The 27,759-nt window shown below is 37.8% G+C and overlaps 1 protein-coding gene and 1 long non-coding RNA gene across 2 annotated transcripts in view; both read right to left on the bottom strand.

Moving 5' to 3' along the window:
• obsl1b (obscurin like cytoskeletal adaptor 1b) overlaps positions 1–27,759 on the bottom strand; it is an 83,475-nt gene that overhangs the window by 53,359 nt on the left and 2,357 nt on the right. The window contains exons 2-14 of the mRNA XM_072911989.1: positions 16,087–16,356; positions 10,889–11,149; positions 10,489–10,800; positions 10,152–10,418; positions 9,775–10,050; positions 9,357–9,632; positions 8,858–9,124; positions 8,567–8,647; positions 8,384–8,446; positions 4,154–4,429; positions 2,049–2,324; positions 1,346–1,387; positions 966–1,241 (exon numbers count right to left, since the gene is read on the bottom strand). Of these exons, the coding sequence (XP_072768090.1) occupies positions 966–1,241; positions 1,346–1,387; positions 2,049–2,324; positions 4,154–4,429; positions 8,384–8,446; positions 8,567–8,647; positions 8,858–9,124; positions 9,357–9,632; positions 9,775–10,050; positions 10,152–10,418; positions 10,489–10,800; positions 10,889–11,149; positions 16,087–16,356 (2,943 nt within the window). The remainder of the gene's footprint in view (positions 1–965; positions 1,242–1,345; positions 1,388–2,048; positions 2,325–4,153; positions 4,430–8,383; positions 8,447–8,566; positions 8,648–8,857; positions 9,125–9,356; positions 9,633–9,774; positions 10,051–10,151; positions 10,419–10,488; positions 10,801–10,888; positions 11,150–16,086; positions 16,357–27,759) is intronic.
• On the bottom strand, positions 6,460–7,590 carry LOC133574211 (uncharacterized). Its single transcript, XR_009811382.1, has 3 exons — positions 7,459–7,590; positions 7,280–7,354; positions 6,460–6,631 (listed from the first exon to the last, which is right to left on the bottom strand). It is a non-coding gene; the product is annotated as an uncharacterized lncRNA (long non-coding RNA).

The following is a 27,759-nucleotide window of genomic DNA, read 5'->3' as shown; positions in this document are numbered from 1 at the left end:
CAATTATTAACATTTCTTCAGAATCAGTTGTATTGGCCAAGTATGTTTAACACACTCAGGGGAAATAGGTATTTCTCATTAACCAAACTTGACTTAGTACTTTGGTGTAGAAACCCTTGTTGGCAAGAACAGAGGTTCGACGTTTCCTGTCGTTGGGCATAAGGATTGCATACATTCCAGTAGTGACTTTGTTCAAAGAAACAGACCCAAAGCAGAATGTATCCACCTTTTTCTAAGAGCTCAATTGTGGTCTCATCTGACTACATCTCATTCTCCCAAGCCTGGTTGGATTTATTCAGGTGCTCACTGGCAAACCTTCGACAGGAAGGCATTCTGCAAGATCTCAATCCATTCCAGTAAAGTGTGTTATTCATGTTTTTCTCGGTGATAGTAGCCCAACTCCCTTGATATCTTCATCTAACTCTTGTAGTACTTCTGGGCTGATCCCTCACTTTTCTCACAATAATCTTTACCGAATCAAGTGAAATTCATCAGCTCTTCTTCCATTGAGATTAATTATACCATCTGGTGGTCTCTTTCTCACCAGGCCTATAACCCTTTCCAGTCTTAGGTAGGTCTAAAATATTGTCCCTAAGGTCCTGTGATAGCACTTTGGTCTTGTCTATGATGATGGAGAGGTTTCAATGGAAATTGACTGTTTGAAATGTTATGGGTTATTTTTAACTCATGTCTGTCAGTTACAATAAATTCCGCATCAAAAATATGGACTGTCCATGTCTTTGTAAGATAGTAAACTTAAAAATCAGCATGTATCAAATACTTATTTCCCCTGCCGTATCTGCATATGTACTGTAGGTTTCAATGATTAAGTAGAGCAACTCTAAGCAATATTTTGGTAGAAGCAAATGAATTGACAATATTGTGAGTTTGGTTGAAAACATGAACATTTTCTGTTCCAGGTAGTTAATAGTGCAAGGCCAGTTAGTTACAAATCAAAACATCACCTTTTACTTCCACAGTGAACTGGATGTCATCATCCTTCGACTCACAACGGTATACGCCAGAATCAGCCACCTTGGCAGATGGAATAACTAGACTTCTCATGTTTTCCTTTGACTTGAAGTCTATTCCACTTTGAGGTAAAAGCTGTGTTCCATCTTTGTACCATGTGACTTGTCCACTGGGGTCTGACAGCTCACACTGCAGAGCAATGGGGCAGCCTGCCATGACTGTCTTTGTCTGGTCAGCCTCTGATACAGCTGAAAACTTCTGAAGTGGAACTAAAGAACGGAATGCAAAACGCAGTTAGTTTTGAAAAGTGTATTTTTAGTTTTTTTTCAGGCATGTTTTTAGGGATGTCACCTTTACATGTTTTAATTGTCACCTGTAGTCTTCACCTGCGACGTCACAGGTGAAGACTGCTGGTCTGAAAATAAGAAACTAAAAATACATTCAGAGGACAGAATAGACCTATTCGGGTTAACTGGTACCAACTCAATCACTTAAAGCAATTAAGAAAAAAATACTGTTCTAAAGCATTAAAATATCCCCATGAGCATAATTGAACATTTGGCATTTTGAAAACTAACTCAGCTTCTCCTTTGATGCAATCAATAAAATGTTGTAAATAAGTACTGTACATAAAGATTCCCACCCATTGTTTAAGTTGATGATTTGGGTATTGCTTATGGTCCAGACACTAGTACAGTTAAACTAACACAAGATGGATTATGAATTTGGTAAATGGGGTATTATTTGTTATTGACACAAGATGAATGTTACAGCAACCACATGCTGTTTTTACAATGTTTTCCCCCAGAAAAATCACAAACAGATTGCCAATCAATCAAAATGTTGCTGAATGCCTAGTAAAAAGTACAAAAGACTTTTAGCGTGTAATTATACTGCTCGTACGCAAGACATTAGTACAAGTTTCCAATGCTGGTGTGCCATGATTCCAGTAAGTTATGTGATTATTTATCTGTTTGGAGTTATCAAGTGGGTTAGTGAACCTGTTCAGCATTAATTTTTCGGTTCCAGGTAGTTAATAGTTCAAGTCCAGTTAAAAATACAAATCAAAACATCACCTTTTACTTCCACAGTGAACTGGATGTCGTCATCCTTCGACTCACAACAGTATACGCCAGAATCAACCACCTTGGCAGTCGGAATAACTAGATTTCTCAAGTTTTCCTTGGACTGGATGTCTATTCCACCTTGAGTTTGGAGCTGTGTTCCATCTTTATACCATGTGACTTGTCTACTGGGGTCTGACAGCTCACACTGCAGAGCAATGGGGCAGCCTGCCATGACTGCCTTTGTCTGGTCAGCCTCTGATACAGTGGAAAACTTCTGAAGTGGAACTAAAAGATGGAATGCAAAATGAGATTAGATTTGAAAAGGATACGTTTAGTTGAACATTTTTTACGGACATGATTTTAAGTCTGTCAGGTGGTGTTTTACCTTTATATGTTTGAACTGTCAGTCTTCAGATGAAGACTGCAGGTGACAGTCAAAACATGTCAAGATAAAACATCATCTAATATACAGTGAAACATGTCAGGAAAAAAATTAACTAAACGTGTATTCAATTAGAAGACAGAATTAACCTCTTCGGTTTTATTGGTTTTAACTAAATCACTCACAGCATTAACACATCTCTATGAGCATTATTGAACATTGTAAAAACTCACTCAGCTTCTTAATACACTTTTGCAAATGAGTACTGTATATAAAGATTACCATCCAATGTTTAAGTCGATGTATGACAAAATGTAAATACTCATGAAAAAGTGCCCTACTATAAAATTGCTTATTGTCCGATACATTAAGACCAGGGGTTGGCAACCCAAAATGTTGAAAGAGCCATATTGGACCAAAAATACAAAACAAAAATCTGTCTGGAGCCGCAAAAAGTTAAAAGCCATATTACATACAGATAGTGTGTCATGAGATATAAATTGAATTAACAGGACTTAAAGGAAACTAAATGACCTCAAATATAGCTACAAATGAGGCATTATGATGCAATATGTACATATAGCTAGCCTAAATAGCATGTTAGCATCGATTAGCTTGCAGTCATGCAGTGACCAAATATGTCTGATTAGCACTCCAACAAGTCAATAACATCAACAAAACTCACCTTTCATGCACAACTTTAAAAGTTTGGTGGACAAAATGAGACAGAAAAAGAAGTGGCATAAAACACGTCCTAGAAAGTTATACATGTAAACAAACTACGGTGAGTTTAAGGACCGCCAAAATTAGTAGGACAAAACGGTGCTCGCCAAATACTCGAATCAGTGAAGCATGTTTAATACAAACAGTGTGCTTTATAACAATTAGGGAGGTTTGTGTCATGTTTGTCCTCCTACAGAAACCATATTAAAACAAAAAATAGATTGTTTTCCCCTCATCTTTTTCCATTTTTCATACATTTCTGAAAAAGCTCCAGAGAGCCACTAGGGCGGCGCTAAAGAGCCGCATGCGGCTCTAGAGCCGCGGGTTGCCGACCCCTGATTTAGACTAAGACAAGTTGGATTATCAAGTTGGTAAATGGTGTGTTACTTGTTATTTTTAATGCAGTAACATGAATTTCACAGCACCCAGCTGCTGTTTTTACAATGTTCCACCTAAAAAACCCACAAACAGCTCACCAATCAATCAATATGTTCCCCAAAGCATAGTAAAAGGTACAAAAGATTTTTAGCATGTTATTACACTGCTGGTACGCAAGACATTAGTACAAGTTTCATATGTTGGTGTACCACGATTGCGTCTAGTTATATGGTTATCTGTTTGAAGTTAGCATGCTATTACAAGTGGGCTAGGGAGCCAGTTCAGCTTTTTGAGTTCAGGGCAGTTCATCCAGCAGAAGGTAAACAACCAATTGTGTCTTATTTTTAGATAGTTGTTTTCCATTTGTAGTAACTGGATGACTGCCCCATTGCACAAAGTACTCATGAGGGGGGTGTGCAAGGAAATCCAAAGAGGTTGAGGAAGACTGGGCATTGTTACAAACAGGGGAGAATATGGGGGCACAAGAGCAAACGTCTCAGGGAGAAGTCAAGAAAAAGTCAGCAAAACATTGTCCGAAATATTCCAACCCATGTGATAATAACAAAGCACATTACACATATGCTATCTCGATGGAAATCTATTTGAAGATCAGACTAAAACAATGTGTCACCTTTGGCGTCCACTTGAAACTGCACTGTATCGTCTGTTGTCGTGCAGCCATGAACCTCTGCATCAGACTGTGTGGCCGAATGTAAAGCCACTTGGCTTATGGAACCATCTACCAGCATGTCTTGCCCAGCATCTTCATGTAGTTTTACGCCATCCTGGTCCCAAGAGACTTCGGAATTAGGATTTGATGCTTCACTCCACATCACTGTGGGCTCGTCAACTTCCACTGACTTCTCCGTTACAGTCTGACACGGTGTTGACATTTCCACAGCTGGAGCTGGAGATGTTTTGAGGTACATCAAGAGAAGATTGCATCACTATTTCTGAATCAACAAAACAATTGTTTGACGAAACTCAAAAGTCAGATGACAGTTTCAATTCAAAATAAATATTGTAATCAAAATTAATCAAGAGTTGCAATCAGAAGTTTACATAGCGACACCATGGGCATGAATGTCATACTAATTCCAGGCTTAATGACTTATTTGAACCTTTTGTTACCATGGTGGAATGATTATACAGCGTACATCAGTGCACGTCAACGTGTGTGCTGTCAAACCTAAGAACAATGTACCAATCGTCAAGCGGATTAGTGCTAACTTCCTGCTCCGTGGCTCTAAAAGGAGGACGACCTCCAAATTCTTTACGTTAGCTGAAACCGTTGAACCATTTGGGTGTTTCTAAAGGCCATCAATCTATTAGAACTACTTATGCAAAAGATAAAGCACGCTAACATGAATCTCCTGAAATGGCCTTTCCTAAGCACTGACCTCAACTCTATTGTACGTTCGCAGACTATGCCTAAAAGCCGGGTCAGTGCCAGAAACGTGCTGATGGCTACAAAAAGCATCTAGTTGAAATACAACTGGCTAAGGTACATTTAAAACAAATATTAGTGATATGTACTCAATTTATATTTTAGCCGGTCATTATAATTTTGATCATCCAAGAGAAAATCCAAAAACTTTGTTTTTGTTGTATAAATACTTGACCCTGGAAAAAATGGTCCAAATAAACATTAAAGGTCAGAAAATTAATATGAGATTCAAACGTATGTACAAACTTTTGAACACAACTGCATACAAAGTAGCTTTCTTTTTATTTATTCGAGCTTTATTCAATTTGGTTGATGTTTCTCATATTATGATTTCTTTGTTTGCTCATATTCTCCTCAGATTATCAATTAAATGTTCACTTTGGATAATTTTGCAAAGAAGTGCTCTTTTTTGGTAATGATAACCATTTAAATCACCTTCAACAGCCACCTTATTTGCAGCGACACTGTTGAGACTCTCAAATGTCCTTGGTGGATAGCACTCTGATGGGACACGGGATGCCTGCTTGGAACAGGTGGAATCTGAAAACTGCCTTGAAGATTCCTTCCCATGGTTTAGTGTGCTGCATATTTGGTCCTTAGCAGTATCTGTATTGCGATGACGATCTCTCCGGACTGTTGTTTCCAGCAAGGATGGATATTGTTTGGTACACAGAGCTGGTTCTGTTTGCAAGATCTCCTCCGGTTTGACAGATGACGTTTGGAAATTGGAGTGGCCCCTTGATTGCACAAAATCTGGTTGTACAGAGTCACGCAGTTCCAAAAAACATGGAGAGTCAGGTGTATTTTTTGTTGTTGCAGAAACAGTTGGTCTATCCAGCTGGCTATTTACTTCTTCAGATTGGTAAAAATCAGTCTGTATCAAGTCACTCGGTTTGTCTGCGTAGACTGTCATAGTTTGGATGCAATTAAGAAGATTATTTGTCATTATGACTGGCATTTCTGTGGAATTGCAGAGCTCCTCTGCTTGAACGGTTGTGGACTGTAATGAGCTATAACGTTTCTCAGAGTGGGGAATTTTTTCAGAGTTACTGAACCTGTCTAATGGAACAGTTGCAGGCTTTAAATCCTTAATAAAACGCCTTGATTTAGGATTTGAAATATTTTGCTGGTGACCTAATTCTGACAAGACAGCCATCTGTGCTGAGCTATTATGCTCTTCTAATTGGGCAGTTTGAGTCTTGAGCTTATATTCCTTTGATTGAACACATGTACTCTGTTGAAAACTACAAACATCTAATGGGGCGACTGTCTGCAAGGAAGCAATAAGCTGTTCAGAAATGGGTGTCTCTTCTGGCTCCTGTGTGTGGAAAAATGACTTCCCACCTTGGGATTCTGTGAGATGTTTAGTTTGGTAGTATATGTCACGTTCCGTGATAGATGGCTTTACTAAGTTGCAGTTAGATGGCGATTTGGTATTTATTGCTTGTTGGTTGTTAAGCTCTTTTTGATCTTTTTTTAAAATCGGGCTGGAGATATTTTCAGGATTTGACAGTGTTGTCTTGTGGTTGGAATGTTCTTCATACGTCCTGGTATCTCCACTCTTATTGTTGAAAATGCTGGACTTGGACTTTGGGAAAAGGCACTCCTCAAGACAAGCTCCTTCCTTCTGATCTTGTTCAGAGGCAAACCTTGGCAGTGTAGCTATAAGCAGAAAGGTTTTCAGTGGTTGTTGGTCTCAGTGTTTCTTCTCATAACACAATTTCATTGACATCATTGTGTGGGTTAGGATGAAGTTAAGCTGCAATCCATTGCAAAGACAAACAAGATGGTCGACCAGCTTTGGTCTGAAATCAAGCTTATAGTTCCCCCTTATATACTATAGAATTAACATTTACACAAAACACTGATACTTACTTATTTATTTGAAGAAGTATATTGCATTCCTTTATAAGAGTTTGTTGTCATTGCAACAGGGTAAAAGTTTGTGGCTGTAAGATGAATGAGAGGCTCTGGCGATGTGTAACACATGGAATGAGCTCAAAGATTGTAAGCAGCATTTTGAGAGCAAATATGTTTTGTTACAGTTAAGAAAGTAATGACAAACACAACATACAGTACAGTATATGTTAGTTGAGGCAACTACACAACCACTAAACAACCGCACATTTGTTCAAGAGCACAAACTACACAAAATAATATGAAACCAGAAAGGACAAGATGGCGAAAAGCAACTTTCATCAAATCGTGTGCTTCAGATTGATGAACCAACCAACCAACTAACAACTATTGTTAATGGCGTATATGGGTTGGGTTAACATGGATGACTGATGATGAGATACATAAAATCACCTTTGACATCCGCAGTGATTTGGACAGATGCATCAGAAACCTCATCAATTTCATCACCATAGTGACACTGCTTTGCTGTTTGGACAAAGCCAAAGAGAAAACAATGAGCTTGGTCAAATCCTGTGGCGCGAAACAAAATACTTGAATTGTAAACTTGCAGGTAAGATAAGTAAAAACACCTTTTGTTTCCTCATTTAACGGAGCACCAGATGTTTCACAGCTAAAACTTGCATCACCAGACAAGTCAAATGTGACTGGAGATGGAAAGACTTGGACGCTGCTCTTAGGTTCGGAAATCTTATCCATTTTTGCGTTGACTGGGGTTCCGTCTTTGTACCAACAAGCTTTGGCAATGGGATCGGAAATCTCAAATTGTTGAACAATTGGGCAAGGCACTTCAGTAGACTCAGCCCTCTGGACAATTAGGCCATTTGTCTCAGCTGGAACTATGGACAATCATTTTGGAGTGGAGTATTATCATTTCAAGTCATTGCGGAGTTCTGATATCAGTTTTGTATTACAATAACAAACAAGAAGCAAGTAACACAGAATAAAGCTGCTTGATATTGAGTCAAACGACACATAGAAAAAGAGAAGAGATAAATAAATCACCTTGATTGTTTACAACTAATGGAGCAACATCATCTGCTGTTGCAAGATAGTATGATCCAGAATTTGAAGGATGAGTTGGTTCAATGACAAGAGTCTTCTTGATGGCTTCCAGTTTAAAATCTTGTTCCAAACTTAAGTTTGTTAATTTAGCCTTCTGCAGTGACACCTGGCCAACAGGGTTTGCGATCTCACATGATTGCTCGGTGGGACAAGGTGCCTCAAGTGATTGTGTCTCCATACACTTCGGTGAGGGTGACACTGGCACCGTTGGAGCTAAAGGCGATAATTCAAATTATAATTGTGGATAAACAGTACATGTCCTTACACTGATTAAGAAAAGGGGTTAACTGCTCAACTGTCTGTAAAAAAACAGACAGTTGTTACAAATGTTACAAAAACAAGGAAGCCACAGATGCATCAAATGTTAGTTGGTCCTAGTTTAAAGACAGTCTGCCAAATTGCTCTAGGATTTAGATATTCATTTATAATCACCTTGAATATCCACATTGACAGGGAGAGGGTCATCACAGTTGTACTGCTCTGAATGCCCAAGTTCTGCAGGGACAATGAGTTGACTCAATGTGCCATTACTTGGTATGTCCAACTCTTCATGTGGGAAGAGCTGTATGCCATCTGTACAGCATTGTGCAGGAAAAGTAGAGTCTGCAATCTCACTTTCCAGCCCCAAAGGTTCGCCCATTTTGAAGGACTTGGTTCTCTCAGCGTCAACATCAGTGCATGACATCACTGGCATGGCTAGCATTAGAAATTCAGAAATCTAAATCAATACCTTCACAAAGAAACTACTAAGAAGATTATGAAGTTGCTGTTAAGTAATAAATTGATATGTTATGCCATTTGGTATTGTTTTTGTTTAACAACGTATTAAGCGTTTGAGCTCAAGGGATGTCATGCAGAAGAAGAAAGGGTGAGGTTCAAACATTTGGGCAAAAGAAAAAAGGTCACCTTTTATCTCCACTTGAAAGTCCATGGTGTCATCTTTGGTTGTACATCGATACGCACCAGAGTGGCACAGCTCTGTAGACTGAACAACTAATGTCTTTGTGTTTTCTTCTGAAGGGATTTCTAAATCTGAGTCTGAAATGAGTTGTGTTTCATCCTTGAACCAGCAAACAGGATCAGAAACCTCACACTGGAGTACAACAGGACTTGTTGCTTCAGTCTGTTTTGTCTTCATCTCTTCAGCAATTGGGCAGAACTTCACAGGTGGAGCTACAGATATATTTAAACCAATATCTAATGTCAAACGTATGTAAACATCAAGACCACTTTTTGTTAGCAATTAGTTAAACTTAAAAACTTACACTCAATCAAGTAATATTTAATGCAAAAACTGGTTACAGTTAAGCAACAGCTCCCATTACTAGTGTTGTGAGAGTTAGGTGCTTTGCATATTAAATAAAGGATGCATAAAAAAATACAGCCAAAAGTAACAAGAAATCACCTTTGATGTTCAGACTGAATGTGACGACGTCACCCTTTGTCTTGCAGCAGTACAACCCCGTGTGGTAAAAGTCAGCTGATGGAATAACCAACTTCCTCACCAAGCCATCGGTGTGAATATCTACTCCACTTTGAGGAAAGAGCTTTGCCCCATCTTTGTACCAGTGCACCTGGGCATCCTGGTCTGACAGCTCACATTGTAAAATAATAGGGCTGCCGGCGTAGATGGTTTTGTTCCTCTCAGCTTCAGGAATTGCTGAAAACCTCCCAGATGGAGCTAAGGATATTTGAATAATTTCAACTTTTTAGGGTTAAATAAGACAGTAATCTATATTTCAAAAGATGAATATTGCAAATAATTTTCCATTTTAAAAAGAAATTGTCTGCAACACTAAGACATAAGAATGTCTCAAACTTACCCTCTACTTCCACATTGAACCTGATGACGTCATCGATGGCATCACAGCAATACACTCCTGAATGTGAGAATTCTGCTGACTGAATGACAATTCTCCTCATCGTACCCTCTGATTGGATATGAAGACCATCTGTTGTTTGTAATTCGGCCCCATTCTTATACCAGTTCACTGGAGTTACAGGGTCTGAGAGCTCACAGTAGAGCACGATTGGGTTCCCAATTTCTACAAATTTGTTCCGATCCATTTCTGACATTGGTGAAAACTTGACGAGAGGAGCTGCATATTACAAAAAAATACATGAGAATAATATTTTTTCTATTAATCAAATATCATTTGATATGTTTGTATCTGTTCAATGGTAAACAACACCAACATACCTTGAATATACAGTGCTGCTGAATCCCGAATGCCATATGCAATAAATGTTATTTCGGCTCCATTTTCTGTGTCTCGAACACCTTGAATCCGAAGAGACTGATGTGTTCTTGAGCGACGCATGGCAAAACGTTCATCATCCTGAAGTTGTGTACCATTTAAAAACCACGATCCAATAACAGAAGCAGATAACTCGATAGAAAAGACTGCGTCCTGTCCTTCTGGCACCAGTGCGTCCTGCAAGGGGGCTTGTATTCTGGCTACTGGAACTGGAATAGGTATAGATTCAAGCAGTTAAAAATGATTAAGTACGGCATGAATTCATTGATCTCAACTTACCCAAGTGAACTGCTCTGGGGAACTCCACGTTGTTGCTCTTTCCATATTTGTTGACACTACAAATACGAAACCGATAATCGGCTTCACATGGCACACTATCGCCAAGGATCTCCACTGAGGTAGCAGAGTCAGTGGTGAGACACTGTAGCCACTCCTGTGAACCGGTGCCAACTTCCTGTCGCTCCAATACATAGCCAGATGGAGGGTTCTTCCGTGAGTCCTGAGCTGGAGTCCATGAGAGAAGTGCTGCGTTTGCCCGTTCTGTATTGATATGCACTCCCACTGGACAACTCGGAGGACAGTTTTTGGCCGCTGAAAGAAGACCGTGAAAAATGTCAGAATACTGGTAGTAATATTCTATTTGTGTTGATATACAGTACTGCAGTTTATTGGGACGTACCCTTCACTCTTAGTTGAGAGGACGTCCTAGATGTGCCAACCAAAAAAATCACGTGGCCGGAATCTTTGGGCATCGTATTAACAAAGACAAGAATATGAGTTCGGCCAAAGGATTTCAGGATGGTCTGATGTGTTTCACGCAGCTCAACACCATCTTTGTACCAGTGTATATCCATCTCTTCTTTTTCCACCTCAACGCAAAAAGCTGCATTTTCCCCTTCCAAAACATCCACTTTCCTTGGAAGCTTCCGCAAAATTGGACCTGAAAAGACACAGATTGAAAATGACCTACTGATGAAGCGATCTTACAAACTAAAGAAAAACCTGTACAGTCAGAAGTTTGGGCTTGAATGTTGATTTTGTGCACTTTTTCAAATTGGAATATTTTTTAATATTATTTTTAAAGACAGGAACTACATTTTTACCTTAGTTAGGATTTTCTCTCATTTTATACAGGGTCAGAATTATACAGTACTGCATACTTGCCAACCCTCCCGAATTTTCCGGGAGACTCCCGAAATTCAGCGCCTCTCCCAAAAAACTCCCGGGACAAATATTCTCCCGAAAATCTCCCGATTTTCAGACGGAGCTGGAAGCCACGCCCCCGCCAGCTCCATGCGGACCTGAGTGAGGACAGCCTTTTTTCATGACGGGAGGTCAACAGGGTGACAAGAACTAAATCATCCAGACTAGAGATAAATTGTATTATTATGTTTATTTTACCTAAAAATAAATATATTTATTAATAAAAAATAAAAATAAAAACTAAATACATTTTTACTTTATTTTGATAAAAACATCAAAATTAATTGTATTTTTATTTGTATTTTTTCGTGACTCCTTATTACATCCAGCCATAGAATTATACATTAAAATAAACATATTTCAAATAATTGATTTTAAATTATCATAATAATTCATTTAAAATGACCATATTTAATTATTAAAATAATTGCTTGTTTATCAACAACTTTAGCATTTTATTCATTACATTTTGAAACTCTCAGAAGCCAAGTTATGTTATATTCCTTAATATTTATTTATGCAAGTTTGAAGTATCAATTATCTAAACACAGTTTTGTTTGCATATTTTCAGGATATATATATATATATATATATATATATATATATATATATATATATATATATATATATATATATATGTATGTATATATGTATGTGTGGGAAAAAAAGATTTTTTTTCCCACACATACATATATTGCGCTCTACTACGGTATCGAGCACTATTTTTTGGATAACCTTATTAAGACATATATATATATATATATATATATATATATATATATATATATATATATATATATATATATATATATATATATATATATATATATATATATATATATATATATATATATATATATATATATAATATGTATGAAATACTTGACTTGGTGACTAGCTGTCAATATACTCCTCCCCTCTTAACCACGCCCCCAACCACGGCCCGCCCCACCCCCGACCACGCCCCCAACCCCCACCTCCCGAAATCGGAGGTCTCAAGGTTGGCAAGTATGCAGTACTGTACATACAGATGCATTCTGGATGGATTGTACTCTTCGGCAAATAGGTTGCTAATAACCACCACTTTTGTGATCTTAGATAAAAGTTTCCCTATCTCTTTTCTTATACCGTAAATGTCAACAGCTATTTTGAAAACACAAGGAACCATCTGACCGATACACTACGGCTGTGTTTGCCACTATAGTATCGAGTTGTAGTTGTAAAGTTTCAAAAGCGGGGTATAACTTTGCCTTTCATTTAACAGTAGAGTAGATTTAGGGCTTGAAAAGTTTGGTGACCTCTGATATACAGTATTATTTTACCTGATTTGGAACAACTTTGGAACCTCTATCTACCATACTTGCCAACCTTGAGACCTCCAATTTCGGGAGGTGGGTGCGGGGGGCGTGGTTGGGGCGGGGGCGTGGTTAAGAGGGGAGGAGTATATTTACAGCTAGAATTCACCAAGTCAAGTATTTCATATATATATATATATATATATATATATATATATATATATATATATATATATATATATAAATAAATACTTGAATTTCAGTGTTCATTTATTTACACATATACACACACATAACACTCATCTACTCATTGTTGAGTTAAGGATTGAATTGTCCATCCTTGTTCTATTCTCTGTCACTATCTTTCTAACCATGCTGAACACCCTCTCTGATTATGCATTGCTGTGTGGCACGCACAAAAGTGCTTTCATCAAATGCACTAGATGGCAGTATTGTCCTGTTTAAGAGTGTCACAACATTGCTGTTTCCGGCAGACGGACTGCTTTACTGTAGACATTCTTTATATTGTGGGAAAGCGGACTCAGGTCCGCATGGAGCTGGAGGGGTGTGGCCTCCAGCTCCGCCTGAATTTCGGGAGATTTTCGGGAGAAAATTTGTCCCGGGAGGTTTTCGGGAGAGGTGCTGAATTTCGGGAGTCTCCCGGAAAATCCGGGAGGGTTGGCAAGTATGCTATCTACGAACCCCTCTATTTGCGAGCTTTCCGATTTCAGAACTTTTAGATCGAGCCAAATGAGCCTCCGTGTGCGAACAATGTCTCTGTGTCCGTAAGCTTTATTCATTAATTGTGTGTTCTGCCTGCAGGCAAAAAGTAGGCGCAGCATTTTATTGAGGCGGAGCCCTCCACATCCCTAGCTGCACAATGCAGTGCATGAGGGTTGTACGGTATACCGGTATTAGTATAGTACCGCAATACTAATTAATCATATTTGAAAAGTACCGAAATTAACATGCAGATTAATAAGAGTTTACAGAGAGAATACTATAACTTGAATATAACAACTGTTGGGCCAGTCACTGCCAGGCATACATGAAGGGGAAGATGGATAGATCCATAAGTTGGTAGTGTTAATACCAAAGGGTTGTATCAGTCAGTATATATTACTGTAGATCGATATTTTTATTATCCCAAAATAATTTTTTCAAATCCTTTTTGTTAAAGTTTACAAACTGAGGTAATAAGGCTATGGAAACAGGACAAAATGATGTACAGTAAATGAGTGTTTGCTTTTGTTTAGTTATTGACTATTGACTTGGATTTGCACAAACAATGGTATGTAATAAAAGGAAAATAAGGAACGAGTTTAAAAAGTGTTGATATTTTGAAACTGTCCTAAGCACTCACTAACAATGAATTTTAAAAATACATGCGATCAATTTTACTGATGGATGATCGGTATCGGAACTTCTAGCGCAGGGGTGTCAAACGTACAGGTTTTATCCGGCCCGCGGGAAGAGTTTGCTAGGTATAAAAATAAGCCAAAATCTTTGAATAAGAGAAACCGCTGTTCTAAATGTGTCCACTAGATGTCGCAATAGCAATTCTTTGTATCATTGTAGATGATGCTACATATGTAAAACAAAATAAACCACATAATGTTTGTGCACCAGTCGAGGAAAATGAGCAAACTACATAAATAATATCCTGTAATTTGATTTTGATATTATTTTTGTATCTGGATATATTGAAAAATAACACCAATGAGTTGACTGATGAACATTGTCACATAATTAATTCAGAGAGTATAAATAACGACAAATAAAGATAGAATACTACTAACCGCAACATTATAATTTGTACATTTTCATAATGTGCTAGTTCTATTTTTAAACAAAGAAAACATTCTGAAGTTGTCTTTATTTTTAAGTTATCGTGCCGTGATTTTACCAGTCCAGATTTTTCTCCATGTGGCCTCCGATCTAAAATGAGTTTGAAACCCATGTTCTAGCATAAAACCCTGATTGGAACATCCCTATCTCTATCACATAACTAACACATATTCAACACAATATGTGCATACTTGCCAACCCTCCCGGATTTTCTGGGAGACTCAGGCGGATCTGAGTGACGTGTCGACAGCCTGTTTTCAAGTCCGCTTTCCCACAATATAACAGCGTGCCTGCCCAATCATGTTATAACTGTAGAATGATGGAGGGTTCTTGGTTTCTTATGTGGGTTTATTGTTAGGCAGTTTCATTAACGTCCTCCCAGCGCGGTAACAACACACAACAACAGCAGTCATGTTTTCGTCTACCGTAAAGCAGTTCGTCTGCCGTAAACAGCAATGTTGTGACACTCTTAAACAGGACAATACTGCCATCTACTGTACATGCATATGTGACAATAACATCTACAGCTTTTAGAGAGTGCAGTGCACAACTGCGCACACAACAAGGAGACGAAGCAGAATGCATCATCAGAGAGGGTGTTCAGCATGGTTAGAAAAATAGTGACAGAGAATAGAACAAGGATGGACAATTCAACCCTTAACTCAACAATGAGTAGATGAGTGTTATGTGTGTGTATATGTGTAAATAAATGAACACTGAAATTCAAGTATTTCTCTTATATATATATATATATATATATATATATATATAAAATAAAATAAATAAATATATATATATATATGTGTGTGTATGTATATATATATATATATATAGCTAGAATTCACTGAAATTCAAGTATATCTTACATATATATATATATATATATATATATATATATATATATATATATATATATATATATATATATATATATATATATATATATATATATGAAATACTTGACTTGGTGAATTCTAGCTGTAAATATACTCCTCCCCTCTTAACCACGCCCCCCCACCCCCCACACCTCCCGAAATCGGAGGTCTCAAGGTCGGCAAGTATGTATGTGTCAATGGTTTTTATGAGATTTTCAAAATAAAGTTTGTGAAAGTGTATTCCTGTGAAAAATAAACTTTATAACATTTATTTTTGAAGTCCAAAGGATTGATCTTTATATACTGACTAAAAATAGCCCTGTGTGGATTCCATAGGGAATTTTTTACCATGTCTCTTAAAACAATTGGAATCGAATCGAAAAGAGGAACCTGGAATCAGAATCGTCCGAATAAACAGAAATTGTTTCTAAGTCTTTTATGTCATATAACACGGTAAAAATATTTTAATGGAGGGGATAATCATAACCAGGTTCTTGCTGCCAATGGAGTTTCCCAACCAGGTGGTGTTACATTATACCATTTCAGGATGATATACAGTAGTGTATTTTTATCAATAGAGTAGTTAGAGTGGAGCCATATAATTATGTGGTGTTGAGGATTCCTTTCAGATCCAATTATCTGATCTTACGGTTTACCTTTCACTGCTACCTCAGCAATGCTTCTCCCACCATCAGGCATCTCACAAAGATAAATCCCGTCATCATCTACTCCGATGTCACGGATCGTTAGTCGGCGTTTTGTTCCCCACTCCTCCATTCCATATTTGGCTCCTGGCTGTAGTCGTCGATCCTCCAGATACCATGTGATTGGAACGGAGTCTTCTGGAACTTCGCACTCCAAAACAGCCAAGTCCTGCTCCCATACTTCGAGATCAATGAGGGGCTGTTTGAACCGCACAAGAGGCTCTGGCACAGTGGAGGAAAAAAAACAATATTTGTTTAAACCAAAGTCCTCTTTGCTGGTGTGTGATAAAGCGCTAATGTCCTACCAGACTTCCTGTACATGGCATTCCTGGGTAGCAAACAAGATGAGCAAAATGATGAGACAAGGATGTGGAATGGGATGATCATTAACACATTGAGGGTGTTAGATTGGAAATAAAGTGTTCGTAACTGACACCGTCAGTCTGTAGCGGACAGTTGTAAACCAAAGAACGTGGACTGCACTCACCCGTTGTGCAAAGCCCCTTCATTGAATTGTCCAATTAAATCTCAATTCATAAAACCTTTTAAAGTTGACTTGGAATCTACCAATTTCATAGTTACAATTGAAGGAATTGTGTTTTTTTGTTTTGCAATACCTACAGTATTTACAAGACTAGATGTGAAGTGGGCAAAATCATGGAAAGAAAAAAAATTGTGACAGAAAATAAATGTATAAATCAGGGATCGGCAACCCAAAACGTTGAAAGAGCCATATTGGACCAAAAATACAAAAAACAAATCTGTCTGGAGCTGAAAAAAATGAAAAGCTGTGTATACGTCTTATAATGAAGACAACACATTATATAAGTGTCTTTATTAGCTATAATAGCCTACTATCAAAATGGCCATGTGTCGCAGGCTGAAGCAAAATCTTCGTTGACAGAAATGTTGAAATGTAATATTTTATTCTACACATTTTTACAACATTAGAAACCATTAGTAAATCAGAGGCTACTCAGAAGGTGAGATAACTCCTGGAAATGACTGGCTTTTTAATGGCCAAAGGTATAAATGTGTGTGTACAAGTTGAAGGAAACGGCAGGCCGTCTTCTTTTGATAGATTTATTACAATCTTTGGCAAGCTAGGTAATGTTTGCTGTGGTCTGGAACAACATGGCACACAAACAACTGTCTGAAATTCAGCCGATATTACATACAGATAATGTGTCATGAGACATGCAAAACTAAATTATATACAAAGAGGATAAAAGTAAAGGATATTAAATGAGCTCAAATATACCTACAAATGAGGCATAATGATGCAATATGTACATACAGCAAGCCTAAATAGCATGTTAGCATGGATTAGCTTGCAGTCATGCACTGACCAAATATGCCTGATTCGCACTCCAACAAGTCAATAACATCAACAAAGCGCACCTTTGTGCATTCACGCACAGTATAAAACGTTTGGTGGACAAAATGAGACAAAGAAGGAGTGGACGATTTTACCTGTAAACAAACTGTTGCGTCAAAGTCCACACTATGGTGAGTTTAAGAACCGCCGAAATTAGTGGGACAAAACGATGTTCAACAAATACTAGGGGTGTAACGGTACGTGTATTTGTATTGAATCGTTTCGCTACAGGGGGGTTCGGTTCGATTCGGAGGTGTACCGAACGGGTTTCCACAATAACATATAAAGTAGCCGCCTAAGCTAAAGTCTTAACAAGCTGCTCCGCTTCCTTCTGCCTGTCTCTGTCAGTACTCTACACAGCACCCAGCATTGTCCCGCCCACACAACCATCTGATTGGTTACAAACAGAGCGGTAACAGCCAATCAGCAGTGTGTATTTAGAGCGGTAACAGCCAATTAGCAGTGCGTATTCAGAGCGCATGTAGTCAGTGCTTAGGGTTTAGCAGGTAAGCATCAAGCAGCGGACTCTCCCACAATTATAATAAACACCTCCCAGTCAACTACTAGTAACATCACTATGAGCCCGTTGACGTTCTAGAAACATAAACGGCAGATTCAGCTCGCTCGCTTCCTGGCTTGAGGTGAAGGCTACTTCGCTTTTGGCGTAACGTTAGCTTATTTTGCGGTGTGTGTGTGTGAGTGTGTGTGTGTGTGTGTGTGTGTGTGTGTGTGTGTGTGTGTGTGTGTGTGTGTGTTACGGACAGCAAAGCCCTGTCTGTCTGTTATTTCACTTTACCTTTTTCTGTGTTGATTGAGCTGTGTTGAAGCAGCAAAAAAGGACATTATGTTAAATGAAGAGTTTCTGTCTCTGATAGTTGATATAATAATGTAACTGCATCATAAAGCCTACATGAACTCCATGGTGTTCAGGGATGAATAGTCTCTCCCATTACTATTGTACTATTTTTTCAGCTATAGTTACATTAATCATTAGTAATGGAGCAGCTTAGTTTTGAATGGCAGGGTCCCTGCTATCACATGTTGATAAAAAATATAACATTTACATAATAAAAATCAACTACAGGCTTCCTATATGCTGTAATAAATTAAGGATGATGAGTTGACTTGAAACTGTTTAATGTTGCACTTGCTATATGTTGAAGAAAAATTGTGTCATTTTATTTAATCTGAGCAACAACTTGAGGCAGTTTAATGTTGATTAACGTGGGCAGAATTATTATAGTGTTCCCAATGTTAAATGAATAAAGCCATTGTTTACAAATTTGGTAAATAAATAACCAAAAAAATTATATTTTGTTGTTTTCTTACTGTACCGAAAATGAACCGAACCGTGACCTCTAAACCGAGGTACGTACTGAACCGAAATTTTTGTGTACCGTTACACCCCTACCAAATACTCTCATCAGTGAAGCGTACACACACACATACTAAACGGTGGGCTTTCTAACAATTGGGAAGGTTTGTGTCATGTTTGTCCTCAAACAAAAAACATATTAAAACAAAAATATATTTTTTCCCCATCTTTTTCCATTTTGAATCCTTTTTTAAAAATGCTCCAGGGAGCCACTAGGGCAGCACTAAAAAGCTGCATGCGGTATAGATATTGTCTATAAATATTTGTCAATTCAATTGTGTTAACATGTTTCTGTATTTGATTCAAATCCTTCTTAACATATAAAAATCCAGGAATTTGCACTTTTCATGATCAAAGACAAAAGTTGGCGGAACTCTGATTCTGTATTCATGAACATAAATATATTTTAATTATGGATTATATATTTGCTTTGTTGCTGTCTGTTGAGTAAAATTTTGAGTTTTTTTGCTGAACTGTCTTTTCAGAGCAGGGGGGTTGAGGTTTGGGGCGGAAGAGCCCCAAAACCCCCTCAGCCCGGAGCCCCCTCTGAGGCCAAGACAGCCCTGCACGAGAGGCATTGATGCTTTTGGAAGGTTTTTTTAAATGTATAATTGACATTTCTCTGATCCAGGGGTGTCCAAATTTTTTTCACTGAGGACCGCACACTGCAAAATTAAAGCATGTTCTTTTTCAAAACCAGTACGATAAATATTGTAACCCTTAGGGCTCCCCTCAATTTTGGTAAATGTTAAAGGTCCCCGTCTCAATCATTAAAAGGTTAAAAACAAAATATATATATATATATATATATATATATATATATATATATATATATATATATATATATATATATATATATATATATATATATATATATATTAAACATATTTTTACATTCTGTAGATTGATTTCAGATCTATCTGTTGCCATGAACTTTTTATTTTGTTTATATTTAATGCCCTTTTTTTTCAAAGAAACCTTTTTATATGGCAAAACCACAAAATATGCAACATTTTCCCCAAAACATTTATAAAGATGGCATATTTAATATGAAGTATTTGGAACCTTAAATTGGTAAATAATTGATCTTGGTTCTTTTTTTTTTTATTTTAACAATGACAGTTTTAAGAAAATCTGACGAAAGCTTTCTACTATCGGATCCATAAGCCCCCACTCAGAAAACTGTGAAAAATTAGTCATACTGTCAGAGGTGGGTAGAGTAGCCAGAAATTGTACTCAAGTAAGAGTACTGTTACTTTAGAGATTTATTACTCAAGTAAAAGTAAGGAGTAGTCACCCAAATATTTACTTGAGTAAAAGTAAAAAGTATGTTGTAAAAAAACTACTCAAGTACTGAGTAACTGATGAGTAACATACACACACAAATCATATATATATATATATATATATATATATATATATATATATATATATATATATATATATATATATATATATATACACACACACATATATACATATATATATATATATATATATACACACACACACACACATATATATATATATATATATATATATATATATATATATATATATATGTATGTATATATATATATATATATATATATATATATATATACATAGATATATACAGTATATAATTTATATTTATTTTTTTTGCCGTTTTTGTTTACATGTTAATAGTGTTTTAATGAATATACATGCATGTTTAACACATATAGATTCCTTTCTTTCATGAAGACAAGAATATAAGTTGGTGTATTACCTGATTCTGATGACTTGCATTGATTGGAATCAGACAGTAGTGATGACAAACGTCCAGGTTTTCAAATGGAGGAGAAAAAAAGTTCCTCCTTTCTGTCTAATACCACATGAAAGTGGTTGGTTTTTGGCATCTTATATGTCCAGCTTCCATATTCGTTTTTATACACTTTACAAGAAATACATTGGCGGCAAACTCCGTAGCTTGCTAGCTTGTTTGCGCAGGCTTTCGGAGACTCTTATTTTGAAAGTGCAGGCGCGATGGAGCGGCACTTTTATTGTGAAGACAGGAACTGTGCAGTCAGTCTTTAGGGTTACGGTTGAAATAAAAAATGGTCTTTTTTCCTTCACACTTTTGATTGATTGATTGGAACTTTTATTAGTAGATTGCACAGTACAGTACATATTCCGTACAATTGACCACTAAATGGTAACACCCCAATAAGTTTTTCAACTTGTTTAAGTCAGGTCATGTGACCCCTGGCTCTGTTTGATTGGTCCAACGTCACCAGTGACTGCATCTGATTGGTGGAACGGAGTGAACGTCACCAGTGACAGTATTTGTTGAAACGCAGGCACTATGAAGGTCTGTCTGACAGACCAAAACAAACAAAGCGTGCATTAACAGATCGATAAAAATTAGTAGCGAGTAGCGAGCTGAATGTAGATAAAAGTAGCAGAGTAAAAGTAGCGTTTCTTCTCTATAAATATACTCAAGTAAAAGTAAAAGTATGTTGCATTAAAACTACTCTTAGAAGTACAATTTATCCCAAAAGTTACTCAAGTAGATGTAACGGAGTAAATGTAGCGCGTTACTACCCACCTCTGCATACTGTATATGAATATATACAATTTTTACTTCCAATGCTTAAATCTCTTGATCAGCTTCAGATTTATCCATTGATTATCACTTCTTATTATTATTTTTAGCAATGCCAGTTATAAAACAAAAAACTTTTGTGTCAGTATTGCAGCATTATATCGTTACACCTGTATGATCTTCCATTACACTTTTTATGTTTGTTTTTTAATGGTATTTACAACGTTTTCTATGGACCGCACGTCGGACACCCCTGTCTAATAAATGTTAAGACAGGTCGCTCATTAAGATAACAAGAAATAGAAGGCTATAATTCACTTACATAATCATGACTTGCACTATCAAATACTTCGTTACTGTCATGTCTGTGTTGATCATGTTTTTGTTTGGCCATGTGCTGTTTGTTTTTTTGGACGCTTTTTAGTTCCTGGTTTCACTCTCTTGTTTTGTCACCATAGCAACCATTAGTTTTCACCTGTCACGTCACGCACCTGTTTCACGTTTTGAGTCACGCACCTGTTTTCACTAATCATGTCACTGTTATTTAAGGTTCGAGTTGCCAGGCTGTCTTTCATGCCATGTTCTTGTTCATAGTCTTTTGCCTTTGTGCAAGTCTTTTGTTTTCATTAGCCAAGTTTTTTACCTCTGCCCTTGTGTGTGCCTTTCGTTTGTTCTTTTTTGATAGTGTTTAATAAATCATGTCCTCACATTCCCGTCTTGCTCGAGCTAACTTTCCGCTGCCTTCCGGAAAAACAAAGCCCAAGGACCAAGTCCTGACAGTTACAGCCTATTTATTTACTTTTGTAAAATTATCAACCATTTGGGATCTTACCTTTTATTTTTATGGGAATTACATTTGCCTGTTCTTCTCTTACTTTGTTGTAAAAATATGATCGCCTTCTGTTTTGTCTGAAAGTTCAGTTTGGAGAGGTTCCGGAGCTTGGATATATACTCTTCTATATTGGCAACCAGATTCAGTCATTAAGCAAAGCAATGAAAAAAATCGTGCTTGCATGTGTCTCGTTTCCCGCCAAAAACAACACCAGCTGGCTTCTTCTCTAAAAAGAGACAGAAACAACCAGCACTTGCTTGCTCGTGTACGCCCCCCCCCCCCCCCCCCCCCCCTCTTCATGGTGAGTCAGGGTACTACAGCACCTCGCAGCATGATTGTTCTATATTTATAGTCTGTAATCAACAATAACAATGTCACACTTGCATCATCATTATCAATATTACGCAGGCTATCTATTCCACAGTGTAAAAACTAGAAAATCATGGTGTAAAAATGTTTCTGCAAACATTACATTGGCGATATTTGATCAGGAAATGTGCAAGTTTAGTGATTTTTACTTGAGAAAAATTATGGTTTTAGTTTATTTCAAACATGCTTACAGATACGATATGGTACATAACAAACTTCCTTTTTCTTGTTACGACATGACAGAAACGATTGTAATCAAATCCTACAGAAACGATTGTAATCATAAAAGAAATACAATTGTAACACAGTTTAATGGACAAATTAGGGGTGTCTCTAAATAGTCGAAGAGTCTATTCTATGATTGGAATTGAAGGAGCCTGGACGAGTAACCTTGCAGGCGAATTGGGGGGGGGATCAGTTAATACCTGGTGGGACTCCTGCATATAGCATGTGTGTTGGGGGGAATACATTGACTGCATTCATCAAGTCTTCTTTAAATATATTAGAAAAACGACAAATAGCTTTTAGAGAGTAAGAGATCAATCTTAGTTTCGACTGTCATTGCTTCTTTAATTTGCAAATTTCTTTGCAGTCTTTGCTACGGATGATGCTCGAAACCGGTTTTCCCGGTTGTTCGATAAGAAAAGAACCGAGTCCTCAGACTCGAATCCTTTTTTGAGAACCGGTACCCGTTATCGAGACCACTATAGTAAAGAAAAATAGTTGGTTCTTTATTCGAATCCCTTAGAACGAATCCCTTCCCACAGGAATTGCCCTGTGAGACGCATTGTTATGCCCATTTGATTGTAGACTCTTACTGACACCTTGTGGCGATATGGAAATACTACGCGTCATTAGTTTGGGCACTTCCGGGTTGAGACAATTGAGAAGTAGACAAGTTGTGTTAGCTCTTACAAGCCAAGGAAAAGAAAAGTCTGTAAGTAAACTGTTAGTAACTTGTTTATTTTATACACTTTCCACCTTAATATTGATCAATATCAATGTGGAAAGTGTTTCAATTTGATACTAAGATGTTTATTGAAAAACGATTTTTGTGCACTGTTTCAATGGATGATTTGAGGACTTAAAATGTCTGCCAGTCGTATATTTCCACCATCTAAATAGTTTCAACACTCAGAAGTATTTGTTTGATGATAGTACTGTATATTTGTGTAAAGCTAATATTTACATATTGTGTATTACATTTCAGTATGTTAATTGAATCACATAGCTTATACATTTGTCATTGTGTGTATTTCAGTTTAAAATTTTTTATAAAATAACAGTCCAGTGCAAGACAAATGTAAAGATAAGAAAAGACGAAGCAAGAGCAACAACAATAAAGAGCCTAAATGGATTAATCTGCTTTGGAACTTTATTAGACGTCTTGGATTGTTTGTTAGCTGTCTGCCAAGCTGTATAACCTCAACACGTATAGTGAGGGCAAAACAGGCAATATACAATTATTGCCAGGCTTCGCTCTCATGTAAGGGGGGAAGAATTAATGATTGATGACTGTGGTGTTCTTAGTGTCATAGTGTGTGTAGTTAGTATGTTCCAATAGCAGCAGAAGTGCACTTTTTGGAGAGCTGTATTATTTTCAGTTTTGTGCCCAAGGGACTGATTTTATTTAAGACTATATTATTACTTATACACCTATAGTGATCACAGAGACAGGTTGTTTATGTGTTACTGTATATTTTTGTTTTTCTGAAAAATCCCACTTAATATACTTTGGGTAACAACAGTCACTATTTAAATTTTTTTAGGGAGGTAACAGTCAATATTTATTTATTTTATTTTTTTCTTATAAAATAAAAGTGAGCTTTTGTTAAACCAAATATTGTGTTTTTTTCCATATGCAACAACCTATCTGGAATCGATAAGAGAATCGATAAGAGAATCGATAAGGAATCGGTTCGATAAGAGGATTCGATAATGGGCTCGAACTCGATAATATCTTATCAAACATCATCCCTAGTCTTTGCTCAATACTTTGTTGAAAAACCTTTGGCAGCAATTACAGCCTCAAGTATTTTTGAATACGACGCCACAAGCTTGTCACAATCTATCTTTGGGGTAGTTTCGCTCACTCCTCTTTGCAGCACCTCTCAAACTACATCAGGTTGAATAAGAAGTTTTTGTCATCATCCAGGATGTCTCTGTACATCGCTGCATTCATCTTTCCCGCTATCTTAACTAGTCTCCCAGTTCCTGCCGCTGAAAAACATCACCACTGCATGATGCTGCCACCTCTATGCTTCACTGTCGGGATGGTATTGGTCTGGTGATGAGCGGTGCCTGGTTTCCTCCAAACATGATGCCTGGCATTCACGCCAAAGAGTTCAGTCTTTGTCTCGTCAGACTAGAGAAGTCAGACTAGAGAATTGTGTTTCTCATGGTCTGAGAGTCTTTCATGGACATTTTGGCAAACTTCCACAAAGGAATAGCTTCCGACAGGCCACTATACCATATAGGCCTGATTGGTGGATTGCTGCAAAGATGGTTGTCCTTCTGGAAGGTTCTCCTCTCTCCACAGAGGAATGTTGTACCTCTGACAGAGTGACCATCGGGTTCTTGGTCAACTCCCTGACTAGACTAAGATGAATGCAGCAATGTGCAGAGACATAATGCGTGAAAACCAAGGCTTCTCATCCAACCTGATGTAGCTTGAGAGGTGCTGCAAAGAGGAATGGGACAAACTGCCCCAAGATAAATATGCCAAGCTTGTGGCATCTTATTCAAAAAGACTTGAGGTTGTAAGTGCATCAACAAAGTATTGAACAATACTTATGTACATATCATTTTTGTAGTTTTTTAGTTGTATTTAATTTGCATTAAAACAAATCAAAAAAACCTTGCACCCTTTCATTAAGTGGTACTGTCTGTAGAATTTAGAGGACAAAAATGAATGTATTTAGTTTTAGAATGATACTGCAACATAACAAAATGTGGGAAAAGTGAATACTTTCGGGATGCACTGCATCTCTGCTACATTGTAACGTTTTTAGCAATAGTGTGCCGTCAGGGCCAGCAAGGCGTTCTCTGCTGGCCTAACAAAACCAAAAAACATGGTCATAATTGAAGATAAAAGTAATGTTTTAACTAGAGATGCCTGATAATGGCTTTTTTGCCGATATCCGATATTGCGATATTGTCCAACTCTTAATTACCGATTCCGATATCAACCGATACCGATATATACAGTGGTGGAATTAACACATTATTATGCCTAATTTTGTTGTGATGCCCCGCTGGATGCATTAAACAATGTAACAAGGTTTTCCAAAATAAATCAACTCAAGTTATGGAAAAAAATGCCAACATGGCACTGCCATATTTATTATTGAAGTCACAAAGTGCATTATTTTTTTTAACTTGCCTCAAAACAGCAGCTTGGAATTTGGGACATGAAAGCATGAGGAGGATGAGGTGGGTGGGGTTGGGGGGGTGGGTGTTGAGGTGGGTGGGGGGGTATATATTGTAGCGTCCCGGAAGAGTTAGTGCTGCAAGGGGTTCTGGGTATTTGTTCTGTTGTGTTTATGTTGTGTTACGGTGCGGATATTCTCCCGAAATGTGTTTGTCATTCTTGTTTGGTGTGGGTTCACAGTGTGGCGCATATTTGTAACAGTGTTAAAGTTGTTTATACGGCCACCCTCACTGTGACCTGTATAGCTATTGACCAAGTATGCATGGCATTCACTTGTGTGTGTGATAAGCCGTAGATATTATGTGATTGGGCTGGCACGAAATTGCAGTGCCTATAAGGCACGCCCCCAATATTGTTGTTTGGGTGGAAATCGGGAGAAATTCGGGAGAATGGTTGCCCCGGGAGACTGAAATTCGGGAGTCTCCCGGGAAAATCGTGAGGGTTGGCAAGTATGACTGGGAGACCCAACTGCTCTGTACTTCTCCCTACGTCGTCCGTGTAACACTCCGTACAGAGGCGTTTTAAAAAGTCATACATTTTCCTTTTTGAAACCGATACCAATAATTTCCGATATTACATTTTAAAGCATTTATCAGCCGATAATATCGGCAGTCCGATATTATCTGATATGTCTAGTTTTAACTTATCTAAAAGTATTCATATTCTCTTAATGTCATATTATGCTCCTTCCACTGCTGTTGTTTTAAAGTTAGAGTTTGTATCCAATCAGAATTCAGCTAGTTTATGTTGCCATGCTGGTCTTCAGAATTAACAATGCGGGTGTTTGTGCACTGTAAGTGAACGGGCACATACAGTTGATAGATAATTGCAATTGCCAATCAGATCACGAGTTGTTGTCAGTAAGACCTTCTAGCTGGCCTCACGTTGAAAGTGACATTTACACGTCCTGTGATTGGATACTCACTTGGGAGTCCCAAGTGAGTACCCAATCACAAGTTGCCAAAACAGAAAGTGGGTGAGGGTTGGCAGGTATGACTGGGAGCCATAGAAAGACACAGAAAACTCATCGGTACTCACAAAGAAGGAGAGCAAAATGTTGATTAGGTGGTCAGATATATATTTGCAAGGCCATTTTCAAGAAGGATACGAAAGAGTAACTACATCTTGTGAGACGCGGTCGGCCGACACCGGTAGCTATCCGGGCGGTGAAATTATTTGCCCGCCACTTTCACACGAAATGAACTGGCTACGACCAACTACAGACTAAGAGTTGTACCATGGGTGCAACAAATTGTGAGTTCAAATATTTTATTTCTTTTTTTTTCATGTTTCATTTTTTTTATACCGGGTTGGGGAGGAGACCCTGCCCCAAGTGGAGGAGTTCAAGAACCTAGGAGTCTTGTTCACGAGTGAGGGAAGAGTGGATCGTGAGATCGACAGGCGGATCGGTGCGGCGTCTTCAGTAATGCGGACGCTGTATCGATCCGTTGTGGTGAAGAAGGAGCTGAGCTGGAAGGCAAAGCTCTCAATTTACCGGTCGATCTACATTCCCATCCTCACCTATGGTCATGAGCTTTGGGTCATGACCGAAAGGACAAGATCACGGGTACAAGCGGCCGAAATGAGTTTCCTCCGCCGGGTGGCGGGGCTCTCCCTTAGAGATAGGGTGAGAAGCTCTGTCATCCGGAAGGAACTCAGAGTAAAGCCGCTGCTC

This window comes from Nerophis lumbriciformis, linkage group LG31, assembly GCF_033978685.3.
Source record: "Nerophis lumbriciformis linkage group LG31, RoL_Nlum_v2.1, whole genome shotgun sequence".
Classification (NCBI taxonomy): domain Eukaryota; kingdom Metazoa; phylum Chordata; class Actinopteri; order Syngnathiformes; family Syngnathidae; genus Nerophis; species Nerophis lumbriciformis.
This window is presented reverse-complemented; position numbering and strand designations above follow the sequence as displayed.